This window comes from Macaca fascicularis, chromosome 1 (genome assembly GCF_037993035.2).
Source record: "Macaca fascicularis isolate 582-1 chromosome 1, T2T-MFA8v1.1".
NCBI classification, from domain to species: Eukaryota; Metazoa; Chordata; class Mammalia; order Primates; family Cercopithecidae; genus Macaca; species Macaca fascicularis.
Window position 1 is genome coordinate 99,762,471 of NC_088375.1, and position 13,841 is coordinate 99,776,311.

At 46.4% G+C, this 13,841-nt stretch overlaps 1 protein-coding gene across 1 annotated transcript; it reads left to right on the forward strand.

Annotated features, from left to right (window-relative positions):
- Positions 1-685: 685 nt before the first annotated feature.
- MPZ (myelin protein zero) lies at positions 686-5,896 on the forward strand. The gene is made up of 6 exons (XM_005541182.4): positions 686-809; positions 3,206-3,372; positions 3,712-3,925; positions 4,168-4,303; positions 4,464-4,524; positions 4,655-5,896. The coding sequence occupies exons 1-6, from the start codon at positions 719-721 to the stop codon at positions 4,754-4,756; spliced, it is 771 nt and encodes a 256-aa protein (XP_005541239.2). The 5' UTR covers positions 686-718; the 3' UTR covers positions 4,757-5,896.
- Positions 5,897-13,841: the final 7,945 nt, after the last annotated feature.

Below are 13,841 nucleotides of genomic sequence, written 5' to 3' on the forward strand. Positions count from 1 at the left end.
CAACACAATTTTGTAGCCTTGAAATAAACTGAAATGGACTTCAACAGCTGCATGAAGCACTGAAGGACTTCTCGACAAAGAGGGAAAGGTCAGGGGCTTCTTGCCTGGAAATAGTCCAGTGGAGAAAAACGTCTATCTGGGAAGAATCGCACAGGATACAGGGAGGTGTGAGGAATAAAACTCCCATAGGACTTGGTCATCTCAAGAAGTCTATAATGCAGCCCACATTAGTGGAGATAACAAGGGATACCCTATTTTCAGAGTTCTCTTGGGAAAACCTGCCTCGAGTTCCTAGGACTCTGAGGCAGCACCTCTCAGGCAAGGAGACTGAGGAGGAATCCCTTTTTATGGCCTTTAAATTAAGGTTCCCTATCTATCCCTCAGAGAAGTGTGTCTGTGTCCCTGTTTTTGTCCCTCTCCTTCACCACCCCCCCGCCCCCCGCAACATTCCAGCCTGGGGCAGGGGGAGGCCAGTGGACACAAAGCCCTCTGTGTATGGGGTGGTATGTGTCCCCCCACCCCTCCACCCATACTATACAATGCCCCTTCTGCTCCCTGCACTCTGCCCCCCTCCCCACCACCTCTCAACTGCACATGCCAGGCTGCAATTGGTTACTCGCTGAGGACAGCCCCCTCATGCTGGGGCTCCAGGGGATTTTAAGCAGGTTCCAGGAACCCCCCGTTCAGTTTCTGGTCCCCCACTTTCTCAACCCCACAGATGCTCCGGGGCCCTGCCCCAGCTATGGCTCCTGGGGCTCCCTCATCCAGCCCCAGCCCTATCCTGGCTGTGCTGCTCTTCTCTTCTTTGGGTAAGTGGAGCCACCCTACTCTGGGAGCCTTGGGACTCAGGTGTCTCTCAGCAATCCCCACTGCCTTTGCTGCACTCCCCACTGCAACCAAAGAAAGAGCAAGCAGGAGCAGGAAGGTGACATTATATTCAGAAAGAAAAAATATGCGGCCGGCCGGGCACGGTGGCTCACGCCTGTAATCCCAGCACTTTGGGAGGCCGAGGTGGGAGAATTATTTGAGCCCCAGGAGTTGGAGACCAGCCTGGACAACATAGCCAGACTTCATCTGTAAAATTTATATATATATATGAAAAACAAGAAAAAAAATGCATTTAGAGGGAGGCGGTAGAGGTTTTATTTGAAGAGAAAGGGTAAAAGAGAGTGTAGCAAGCTTCCCTGAGTGGTGGGCATGGCTGGACCCAGGTTGGAAATAGTAGCATGCCCCCAGAGCCATGGTGGGAAGCAGTGTTAGATTGTGTAAAGGAACAGGCTCAAACATCACCTGGGTTTGATTCCCACTCGTCCCCTAGCAGTGCAGGAGGTGCCTTAACCTTAGTTTCCCAGAAGGAAAAAGAGAGTGTGATCTAAGTAAGGAGCCCAGATTTGTGGTCTCAGCTCCTCAGACTTTTTGTCTCTTTGTGGCTCCTCACCTGTTGTGTGGGTGAATGGAGCGAGATTCTATGAGATTCTGGGATCTTGTCCCTCTAAAGCTGTCTTCCTTCATAAGCTGACCAGCCCTTTCCTTGCCCCTGACAGATGTTGGGTGAGCAAGAGGTCAAAGCAGGATTATTGGAATGGCCCCTTCCCTTCTCTGAACTGCCCTGAATCCTAGTGCAATGAGTGAGCCATAGGCAAGTGGGGGTGGTGGGGAGGATATCAAGGGAAAGGGGGCTGGCCAGGATACCCACAGTTCTCTGCTGTCAGCTGCTTGAGCCCTAGACTCTTCTGGGTTGTACTGGGCTATTTGGGGGTACCCTGAGAAAATGTTAAAGATAGAGAGTTGGAGAAGGGCATAGTGAGGGAAATAGGGGGAAGGAATATTGATGTATAAGGAAGAGGGAGAGTTCTGTCTCAACACTTGTTCCACTCATAGAACCATTGAGCAGAGCTGAGAAGGGCAATGGCTGATATTGTAACAGGAGGAATAGAAGTTATAGCCAGTGAATTATCTCCCGTGTTACACAAGGGGGATTCCCAAGAAGGTTCTAAGGTGGAAGTTCCAGGAAGTAAGTACATGGTATTGCATGCTGAGGTGAGAGATTCAGGACAATTGGGGTGGAAGTAGGGGTGGCATGGGCCCCCCAACGTTGGTCAGACAATGGGACTTTGTTTGGTTGCCACCTCCCACTCCTGTAGAACAAAAAGGTCTACAGTTGCCCCTCCCTGGGGCCAGCCCACACACATAGTCTCTCTGGAATGACCTTCCTTGTGTGGGTAAGTCTTGGGGGTGGCACTGGGCCAGAATGGACAAGAGAAAGGTGAGGACGGTTGAACCACAGAGGGCTCACATGTAGAGTCATCTGAGCTGTAGGCTTGGGGTCTTGCTCTGCACCCAGCTGAGAGGGGTATGAGGTCCTTCCCTTCCTGACTTCCCAGTCAAGAGCAAGCTGTATGGCAACCAGGGATTCAGCAATGAGGACAGTTGTACCAAGGAAGAAGGCTTATATTTTCTAGTTATCTTCATTTTTTTCTGCAAGAAATTTGAGTTTGCTGTATTGCAAAATCCAATGCAGCTGTTAAAATAAGATTGATATCTATGAATCAACAGGGAAAGCTCCTCTAGATACATAAGTTCTTAAGCAAAAAAACACTAGAATACAATGCAATATGTATGTAAAAAAAAAATCCACAAAACAAAACTATTTGTTGTAAGTACATGTATATCTTGAGTTTATTGAGTTTATATTGAGTTTGTTTCATATTAAATGGATAACTTGTTACATCTTGGAAGGGAATACAGGAAAAGAATTTATTGGGCTGAGTGTCAAAGGAGACTTTTGTTTTTATTTCTATTGCTTGAATAGTTTATAAGAACACAATATGTATTACCTGTATAATTTATAATAAATTTTAAAAATTTTGAACACTGCATCTAAAGGATAGCTTAAGAGTTAGATACTGACCCAAAGAAGAAATGAGACTTAGAGACGGAACCCAATCTCTGGAAGTCCTCAAGAGAATTCTGTTACTGCGGATTTCATCTCCTCTACAGACATGCTGAAGAGAGCTTGACAGATACAGCATTTATGATCAGCTGTTCAGTTAGTCCCCAGATACTTGAGGCTCAGAATTTGTTGTTTCTTTTCCAAATTGGCCTCTGACCTGTGACTCGGCACTTGATTTCCTACTGATTTCACTTCCTCTGTATCCCTTACTGGGCCCATAAGTGCTTCTGATTCCCCACTTTGTGCTTGCAGTGCTGTCCCCGGCCCAGGCCATCGTGGTTTACACCGACAGGGAGGTCCATGGTGCTGTGGGCTCCCGGGTGACCCTGCACTGCTCCTTCTGGTCCAGTGAGTGGGTCTCAGATGACATCTCCTTCACCTGGCGCTACCAGCCTGAAGGGGGCAGAGATGCCATTTCGGTGAGTGCCTGGGGGAATCCTGGGGTTGGAAAACAAAGTGCTTCGAAGAACAACAAAAAAGATAACTTGGGCTAAGGAGGGGGAAATCCTTTTTGAGCCATAACCCCAAATTTGGCAAGGTAAATAGCAATCTTTGTCACCCTGACTACATTGTCCTCCCTTCCCCAGCAGTACCCTTTCCAGCCCAAGATCCCTTACCCTGAGGCTGAAGCGAAGCTTTTTTTTTTTTTTTTTTTTTTTTTTTCCCCTCCCCTTTCTGTAACAAATTCTGGAGCTAAGCTTTGATAGTTGTGTTCTCATTAGGGTCCTCTCACATGCTTCCCCCCTCATTCCTCATAGATCTTCCACTATGCCAAGGGACAACCCTACATTGACGAGGTGGGGACCTTCAAAGAGCGCATCCAGTGGGTAGGGGACCCTCGCTGGAAGGATGGCTCCATTGTCATACACAACCTAGACTACAGTGACAATGGCACGTTCACTTGTGACGTCAAAAACCCTCCAGACATAGTGGGCAAGACCTCTCAGGTCACGCTGTATGTCTTTGAAAAAGGTGTGAGAGGGGATGGGGACAAGGGTATGGGAAGCAGTTTGGGAGGGGATCAGGGAGGACTGACAGGCTGGGGGAAGAGGCAAAAAGCCCGCCCTAGGGACCTTCATTCAGGCTCTGGGAGCGTGGGCAGAAGGCAGTTTTGGCTGGGAGTCCTACATCCTCAATGCAGGGCATAGACGCGGACTAGGAACCACAGATACAGGGCCCTGCTCATTCTCCCACTTCTTTTCTCACCCCCCTAGTGCCAACTAGGTACGGGGTGGTTCTGGGAGCTGTGATCGGAGGTGTCCTCGGGGTGGTGCTGTTGCTGCTGGTGCTTTTCTACGTGGTTCGGTACTGCTGGCTACGCAGGCAGGCGGCCCTGCAGAGGAGGCTCAGGTAAGGGGCGGAGCCTAGCTCCCCTCCCACTCTCCCCACTATCCCCCATCTGGGCGGAGACTACTCCAGTGAGTGGGAGGGCTAAGGGGAAGAGGAAGCTGTGTCCGCGGTGCAAGGGGTTCCGGCGAGGCCAAACGTACAGCGGTCTGTCTTCTTGCAGTGCCATGGAGAAGGGGAAATTGCACAAGCCAGCAAAGGACTCGTCGAAGCGCGGGCGGCAGGTTAGTGGGACTTGGGGCCTCGACAAGATGGGAAGGAGAAACCTGGGAGCCGCCGGGCAACAGTGAGGGGTGGGATGGGAACAGTCAAGCCCCAATCGCTCGGTGACTGATGTGTGCGCCCCTCCGCCAGACGCCAGTGCTGTATGCCATGCTGGACCACAGCAGAAGCACCAAAGCTGCCAGTGAGAAGAAGGCCAAGGGGCTGGGGGAGTCTCGCAAGGATAAGAAATAGCGGTTAGCGGGCCGGGCGGGGGATCGGGGGTTAGGGGTGGAGTCCGCCAAAGGCGCAAAGGTGGTGGTCATCGAGATGGAGCTACGAAAGGATGAGCAGAGCTCGGAGCTCCGGCCTGCTGTCAAGTCCCCCAGCAGAACCAGCCTCAAAAACGCCCTCAAGAACATGATGGGCCTGGACTCGGACAAGTGATCGCCACCCCCTACCCCACGCCCTGCCAGAGCAGGGGGACCTAGACTCCTCTTACCCCGGTCTAGGTGCTTTCCCTCCTTGCTCCCCCGCCCTGCCCCGCCCTCACCTCCCTTTGAGATGTAAGTTTCATTCCAGAATTCATTCCCCAGGCAATTGTATTCTCCCCCACCTTCACCCCTGGCTTTCTGGGAGCCCAGGAGCTAATCCTACCCCTCACCTGCCCCAGGGGCTGTGTGTTTGGTGCTTGTCCGCCTGGGCACCGAGAAGAAAGGCACCTTGATACCCTCTGCCTCAAGTCCAGGCCACCTGGCATTCCCATCTCCTGCATCCCCCAGCCTGTCCCCCTGGCTGTTTCCCTTCCCTCCCTTCCCTCTACTAGGTGGCCCAGCTCCATACTCTGTCCCCCCCAGCTAATACCCAGAGCACTCAGATCAGACTCTCCTTCAGGGTTTATTTAGGTTATTTTTTTTTTATTTTTTAATCCATTCTTTGTTTGTTTACCTGTGCTCATCCTCTGCCCTTACACCCATGACTGAGGACCAATGACGTCATGTGGCTTTTGCAATTTGTCACCCCCACTTAAGTCCTTAATGAAGAGCCAGCCCAAGCAGAGGGGCCCCTCATCCTCACACTTCGGTATAGCATTGGTGCCCCCTGACCACTTTGGAGCACTGTTCTGGGACTCCAGGTCTTGAGGAAAGAGAGAGAGAGAGAGAGAGAGAGACAAAATGGATCCTCATAGGTCAGGGAGTGGAGGAGGGGGAAAATGAGCCTTAAGAAACGGTTTTTAAACAACCAAACAAAAAGTAGGAAAAACAAATGGTTGGGGGGGAGGAAGAGGCTGCACTCCAGCCACAGGGGATTCTTAGGATTTTTCTACATTCTGTATATTTCTTCTCAAACCTCCAAATGTCCTTAAATGTTTAATAAACACTGACATTTCCAGAAGCTGCTGCCTTGTCTACGATTTCCTAGTTCTCCTGGGAATAATCCCTACCCCTTATCTCATCCCCAACCTTCCATACTTGGCTTCAGTTGTTGAGTTTGTTTTTTGGGGGTGGGGTTATATGGTATACTAGAAAGAACTCTGAAATAGCCTCACAAGACACATTCATACCTTCAATATCAGTGAGATTATACTACGTTGTAAACTCTGTCAGTCTCTGCTTTTATATGAGTTAAAACGCAGAAGCTGTCTTCACCAAGATCTGAATTTTAAAACATCCCAGCCACTCTCTAGCTGTGTGATCCCCAGGACAGTTACATGACTTTGGTAAGCTTGTTTATGTACTCGTAAACAACTGAGATAATGATATCTGCCCTGCTTAATTCCTAGGGATTTTGTAATAATCAAATGGGATCCTGTGTATGGAAAACTTTGTAAACTGTAAGTTGATATACAACTAAATATTAAGGTGTTTAATATTTGTTTCTAGTGCTTGCCTAAGGTAGTACACTTTACAAATTAGCACAAATCCCATTCACCTCTCTAAACAGACACTGCTTTGTTTTGTTGGTACGTGATTTTACCTCTGTTTACCTATTAATAGGTATACTGTTAATACCTCATTAGCTAGTTTGTTGGTATGTCAATTTAGGTATACCATTAATATCCTGGTATCCTGAATTGATTGTGGAAAGACATATATGTATCATTTTCCCCTGGGAATTACCGATGGCACAAGAAAACCCAAAATGCCCACAAGTAATTTCTTCCCCTTGTTAAGAAGTTAAAGATATGATTAACACCAGCTCTACCAAAACCCAGAGTGCTTCCATTTGTTTGAGGGGTGTCTTCAATGTCTTAAAAAAAAATCAATCTTCCTTCATTTAAATATAAAAGCTAATAGATTATATATAGCCTTTTGTTGGGGGGAAGTGGGAGAGGAAACTTAGTCACAACCCAGTAATAAAGTTGGGAATATCTTAAGCCCAAGATTCCTTATTAGTTAAGATGCTAAACTGTCCATTATTCATTAGATAGTTGCAGCTGGGTTCCTTGCTTAAACTTCCCAGGCTGTCAGGAGAGTCAAATGAGGTCGGATGCGGTGGCTGACGCCTGTAATCCCAGCACTTTGGGAGGCTGAGGCCGGCAGATGACTTCAGGCCAGGAGGTTGAGGCCAGCCTGACCAACATGGCTGAACACCTCTCTAAACGTCTCCACTAAAAATACAAAAATTAGCCGGGCATGGTGGTGCACACCTTCTAATCCCATCTACTTGGGCATCTAGGGCACAAGAATTGCTTGAATCAGGGAGGCGGAGGTTGCAGTGAGCCGATATCATGCCACTGCACTCCAGCCTGGACAACACAGCGAGACTATGTCTCATTAAAAAACAAAAAAAAAAAAGAGAGAGTCAAATGAAACATTATGCTACTTATGAGCTAGAGTATAGCCCAAAGCTTCTCATTTAATTACACTTTTCTAAAATTTATCAGCCACCTGCATTTTGCTAGCTCAGTTTACCCAATTATTTTAATATTTATTATTCCATCAAGAATCCTGGTACCCGCCGGGCGCGGTGGCTCAAGCCTGTAATCCCAGCACTTTGGGAGGCTGAGACGGGCGGATCACGAGTTCAGGAGATCGAGACCATCCTGGCTAACACGGTGAAACCCCGTCTCTACTAAAATACAAAAAAAATTAGCCGGGCGAGGTGGCGGGCGCCTGTAGTCCCAGCTACTCGGGAGGCTGAGGCAGGAGAATGGCGTGAACCCGGGAGGCGGAGCTTGCAGTGAGCTGAGATCCGGCCACTGCACTCCAGCCTGGGCGACAGAGCGAGACTCCGTCTCAAAAAAAAAAAAAAAAAAGAATCCTGGTACCCTGGGACAACATTTTGCAACCTTTGCATTAGGCATTTTCACAAGCATTGCACACTTAATGTGGATTTTTCCAGGACTCCTCATTTTTCACAATCCTCAACAAAGTAAGCCACATCCCGCCTTTCTTTCCTCTGCAGTAAAGCATTAACTAAAGTCTAGAATAATGATTCAGGTAAAGGGAAATCACATTGTTATATGGGAAACTTTGAATCCCATCTGATTATTACTTTGAAATAAATCGTTCACAATCCTCAGTGCATTGTTAATAATAGCAATAATGTTGCCCAAGCATGTGAGCACTTTAAGAATAATTTACAGCCTTTTTCAGTGTTAACCATGAAAAAAAATCCAAGATTATAACCCAATTTATGAATATACATACAAAAAGTCTAAATAAAATATTTGCAAAAGAGAATTCCACAATGAGTTAATAAAACAATGAAGGCCGGGCGCGGTGGCTCAAGCCTGTAATCCCAGCACTTTGGGAGGCCGAGACGGGCGGATCACGAGGTCAGGAGATCAAGACCATCCTGGCTAACACGGTGAAACCCCGTCTCTACTAAAAAAAATACAAAAAAACTAGCCGGGCGCGGTGGCGGGCGCCTGTAGTCCCAGCTACTCGGGAGGCTGAGGCAGGAGAATGGCGTGAACCCGGGAGGCGGAGCTTGCAGTGAGCTGAGATCCGGCCACTGCACTCCAGCCTGGGCGGCAGAGCGAGACTCCGTCTCAAAAAATAAAATAAAATAAAATAAAATAAAAATAAAACAATGAATTACGACCATGAAGAATTTATTCTGGGAATGAAAGAATAGTTCAGTGTTAGGAAATCTACTAACAGAATGTTATATTAACATGGGGAAAAAACGTAATTCTATCAAGAGGAGATGTAAAAAAAAAAGCAATTGTTTTTTAGTAGCTATTCCTACAAAACATTCTAAGTAAAATAGGAATAGAAATAAACATAATGGAGACTTTTTCAAAAATCATTTAAAAAGCATATTAAATATGAAACGCAGCCATTGTCATTAAAACAGAAAAAAGACAGTACGTACATTATCACTGATAATATTCAATATTATATTTGAGGAATTTAGCTAGTATAATAAACCAAGAACGAGGAACAACCTGTATACATAGATGAGAAACTTATCTTTATTTGCAGGTAATATAATTGTGTTTCTAGGAAATCCATAAGATGCAACTAGACAAGTATTGAACTAAGAAGTCAATCTGGTGGTGTGATTACAAATTAAATTTCAGTCTATAACTAGAAATCTAGCTAGAAATGAAAATAAGGGGGAAGCCCACTGATGACAGTAAAAAGAACAGAAACAAAAATTAACAAGAAAGGTACACAACCTGTATGAAAAACATTATAGTATTTATTAAGTAACACTATATGAAAGTTGTCAGAATCAAAATGGAGACACTCGTGTTAAAAAAGAAAAACAGGGCCAAGCGCAGTGGCTCATGCCTGTAATCCCAGCACTTTGGGAGCCAAGGTGGGTGGATCACTTGAGGTCAAGAGTTCAAGACCAGAAACTCCATTCTACTAAAAATACAAAACATTAGCCAGGCATAGTGGTGCTCGCCTGTAATCCCAGCTACTCAGGACGCTGAAGCAGGAGAATCGCTTGAACCTGGGAGGTGGAGGCTGCAGTGAGCTGAAGTCATGCCACTGCACTCTAGCCTGGGCAACAGAGCGAGACTCCATCTAAAACAAAAAACAAAAAACCAACAAACAAAAAAACAAAACAAAACAAAAGAGAACCCTGACAAACAGAGCCAGAGAGAGCTATGAAGAAACAGGTTCTTATGTATAAATACTTGATAACAAAAGCTATGACAAAAGAATGCAAAATGGGGACTCAAGGGAAAGAGTGGGTGAGGGTGGTGAGGGATACAAAAACTACAAATTAGGTTCAGTGTATACTGCTCAGGTGATGGATGCACCAAAATCTCAAAAATAACCACTAAAGAACTTACTCGTGTAACCAAACACTACCTGTACCCCAAAAACCTATGGAAATATTTTTTTTTTTTTTTTTGAAACTTAATTTTGGTCTTATTGCCCAGGCTGAAGTGCGATGATATGATCTCGGCTCACTGCAACCTCCGCGTCCCGGGTTCAAGCGATTCTCCTGCCTTAGCCTCCCAAGTATCTGGGATTACAGGCATCCACCATGCCTAACTAACTTTTGTATTTTTAGTAGAAATGGGGTTTCACTATGTTGGCCAGGCTAGTCTCAAACCCCTGGCCTCAGGTGATCCATCTGTCTTGGCCTCCCAAAGTGCTGGGATTACAGGCGTGAGCCACCACGCCTGGCCGGAAATAATTTTTTTTTTTAATTCTATGAGAAATAAACATTAAACGTTTTTGAAATATTCTCTTTCCCCCATTAAATTATTAAATTAAATGATAAATCTATTTGGATTAGGCTATAATCAAATGGCTTTCTGATCTCCTTGCAAATGAATTTTGCCTACTATATTGCAGCCAAATTTTTTTCTTTTTTTTTTTTTTTATTGAGACAGAGTCTCACTTTGTCGCCCAGACTGGAGTGCAGTGGCCGGATCTCAGCTCACTGCAAGCTCCGCCTCCCGGGTTCACGCCATTCTCCTGCCTCAGCCTCCCGAGTAGCTGGGACTACAGACGCCCGCCACCTCGCCCGGCTAGGTTTTTGTATTTTTTAGTAGAGACGGGGTTTCACCGTGTTAGCCAGGATGGTCTCGATCTCCTGACCTTGTGATCCGCCCGTCTCGGCCTCCCAAAGTGCTGGGATTACAGGCTTGAGCCACCGCGCCTGGCCCAAATTTTTTTCTTTATCTTTGCATGTTCTCACTTACAAGTGAGAGCTAAGCATCAGGTACATATGGAAATGGGAACAATAGACACTGGGGCCTATTTGAGGGGAAAGAAAGAGGAGGGAAGGGCTGAAAAACTACTTATTGGGTACTGTGTTCACTACATGGTGATGGCGTAATTTGTACCCCAAACCTCAGCATCACACAGTATACCAATGTAACAAAACTGTTCATGTACTCCCTGAATCTAAAATAAAAGTTGAAATTAAACGAACAACACACAAAAAAATGGAAAAACTGCAACCTTGCCCCAAAGGCTGTTCACAACCTTACACAAAAATTACATCTACAAGGACATCTGCCCAACAACTGTCTGTCAACTCTCCAACTGGCATTGTCTTTATTGATTATTGTAGCAAAGGATAATTATTAATATTTCAAAACAATTATGTGAGCCTCCTCGTTTTGCCTTTAAAAACCTTTGTCAGCTGGGCACATTGGCTCATGCCTGTAATCCCAGCACTTTGGGAGGCCAAGGCAGGTGAATTGCTTGAGTCCAGGAGTTCGAGACCAGTCTGGGCAAAATGGTGAAACTGCCATCTCTACAAAAAATACAAAAATTAGCCAGTCGTGGCCGGGCGCCGTGGCTCAGCCCTGTAATCCCAGCACTTTGGGAGGCGGAGGCGGGCGGATCACGAGGTCAGGAGATTGAGACTATCCTGGCTAACATGGTGAAACTCCTTCTCTATTAAAAAATACAGGCCGGCAGCGGTGGCTCACGCCTGTAATCCCAGCACTTTGGGAGGCCGAGACGGGCGGATCACGAGGTCAGGAGATCGAGACCATCCTGGCTAACACGGTGAAACCCCGTCTCTACTAAAAAATACAAAACACTAGCCGGGCGAGGTGGCGGGCGCCTATAGTCCCAGCTACTCGGGAGGCTGAGGCAGGAGAATGGCGTGAACCCGGGAGGCGGAGCTTGCAGTGAGCTGAGATCCGGCCACTGCACTCCAGCCTGGGCGACAGAGCGAGACTCCGTCTCAAAAAAAAAAAAAAAAAAAAAAAGAATTAGCCGGGCGTGGTGGCGGTCGCCTGTAGTCCCAGCTACTCTGGAGGCTGAGCTAGGAGGAGAATGGCGTGAACCCGGGAGGCGGAGCTTGCAGTGAGTCGAGATCGCGCCTCTGCACTCCAGCCTGGGCGACACAGCGAAACCCCGTTTCAAAACAAAAAAAAAATTACCCAGCCGTGGTGGTGCGTGCCTGTAGTCTCAGCTACTCGGGACGCTGAGGCAGGAGGCTTGCTTGAGGAGGTGGAGGTTGCAGCAAGCCGAAATCGCACCACTGTGCTTCAGCCGGGGTGATAGAGCAAGATCCTGTCTCAAAAAAAAAAAAAAAAAAAAAAAAAAAAAAAAAAAAAAAAGCATTTCAGTTTAGTGGTAAATGAATGGATTATTTAATATATATATTGGCATTGGCACGATTGACTTATATGCCTGGAAGAAAACAAAGTAACATTTTTTTTCCCTCACATCCTATACAAAAATAAAATAAAATTTTTAAAAAGACAAATATTAGAAGGAAATAAAAATATTTGTTTAATCTCCAAATGGGGAAGGTCTTTAGGCAACACAGGAAATCCAGAAATCATAAAAGAAAGTGATAAAAAGTTCAACCTCCCAAGGCTGTGGGCCCTGAAGATGTGGCGCTGTATAGTAGCCGCGGCCTCATAATTCCTGGGCGCTGTGGCCTGGGCGCTGTGGCCTGTGCCCAGTGCCCTCCTAGAACAGCAGGCGGCTCCCCCAGACTTGGGGTGGGGGCCCTGCCAGCTCCAGCACCACCCTTGCCGGAGTCTTTTAACCTGGGGGTTAGCATTTTAAAGAGACCCTGCAGGAGTTCTGGCCTCTAACTGCCCCACCCCAGCAGAGGCCTGCAGGAGACTAACTAGTGATGTTTGTACAAGCAAACACTCTGTTTTGTGGTTTAAGGAGAACAAAGTTGACTACATTAAAAAAAAAAATTCAATCTCTCTCTTTTTGTTTTTTTGTTTGTTTGTTTGTTTGTTTGTTTTGAGATGGAGTCTCGCTATGTCAACCAGGCTGGAGTGCAGTGGCACAATCTTGGCTCACTGCAACCTTCGCCTCCTGGGTTCAAGTGATTCTCCTGCCTCAGCCGCCAGTGTTGCTGGGACTACAGGTGTCCACCATCACGCCTGGCTAATTTTTGTATTTTTAGTGCAGACGGGGTTTTGTCACGTTGGGCAGGCTGGTCTCAAACTCCTGACCTCAAGTGATCCTCCCACCTCGGCCTCCCAAAATGCTGGGATTACAGGTATGAGCCACCATACTCAACCTAGTTCAACCTCTTTAATGGCAAAATACATTATAAACAAAGGCATTATAAATACATTATACATTATAAATACATTATAAACAAAGGCAAAAGGCAACTGGTGATGATGTATAAAACATAAGACATATGAAATGTCTTTCTACACATTTCTTTTTCCTTTTTTTTGAGATGTCACCAGGCTGAAGTACAGTGGTGAGATCTTGGCTCACTGCAACCTCCATCTCCCAGGTTCAAGCAATTCTCCTGCCTCAGCCTCCTGAGTAACTGGGATTACAGGAGCACGCCATCACGCCCGGCTAATTTTTTTGTATTTTTAGTAGAGACAGGGTTTAACCACGTTGGCCAGGATAGTCTCGACCCTTGACCTCATGATCCACCTACCTCGGCCTTCCAAAGTGCTGGGATTACAGGCGTGAGCCACTGCGACTGGCCTCTACACACTTAATATCTCCGAAATTTCTACCTCCAGATACTGCCCCATTTCTCTGCTTCCCTGTATAGCAAAACTCCTTGAATAAGTCTAGGATACTATCTTTAATACCTCCCATTCTCTCTTCAACCCACTTCAATCTTGTCTCTATCCTCATCACTCCATTAAAACTGCTTGTTTCAAAGGGCATTAATGATGCTTGTTTTGCAGATTCAGTGGTCACTTTTGTCTTCCTCATCCTCTCAGCAGTATTCAGCATTACCAGCCACTTCCTCTTTCTGTTAACACTTTCTCTCATTTTTTTTTTTTTGAGACGGAGTCTCACCCTGTCACCCAGGCTGGAGTTCAGTGGCGCGATCTCGGCTTACTGCAACCTCTGCCTCCAGGGTTCAAGCAACTCTCCTGCCTCAGCTTCCTGAGTAGCTGGGATTACAAGCGCCCACCACCACACTAGGCTGATTTTTGTATTTTTAGTGGAGACGGGGT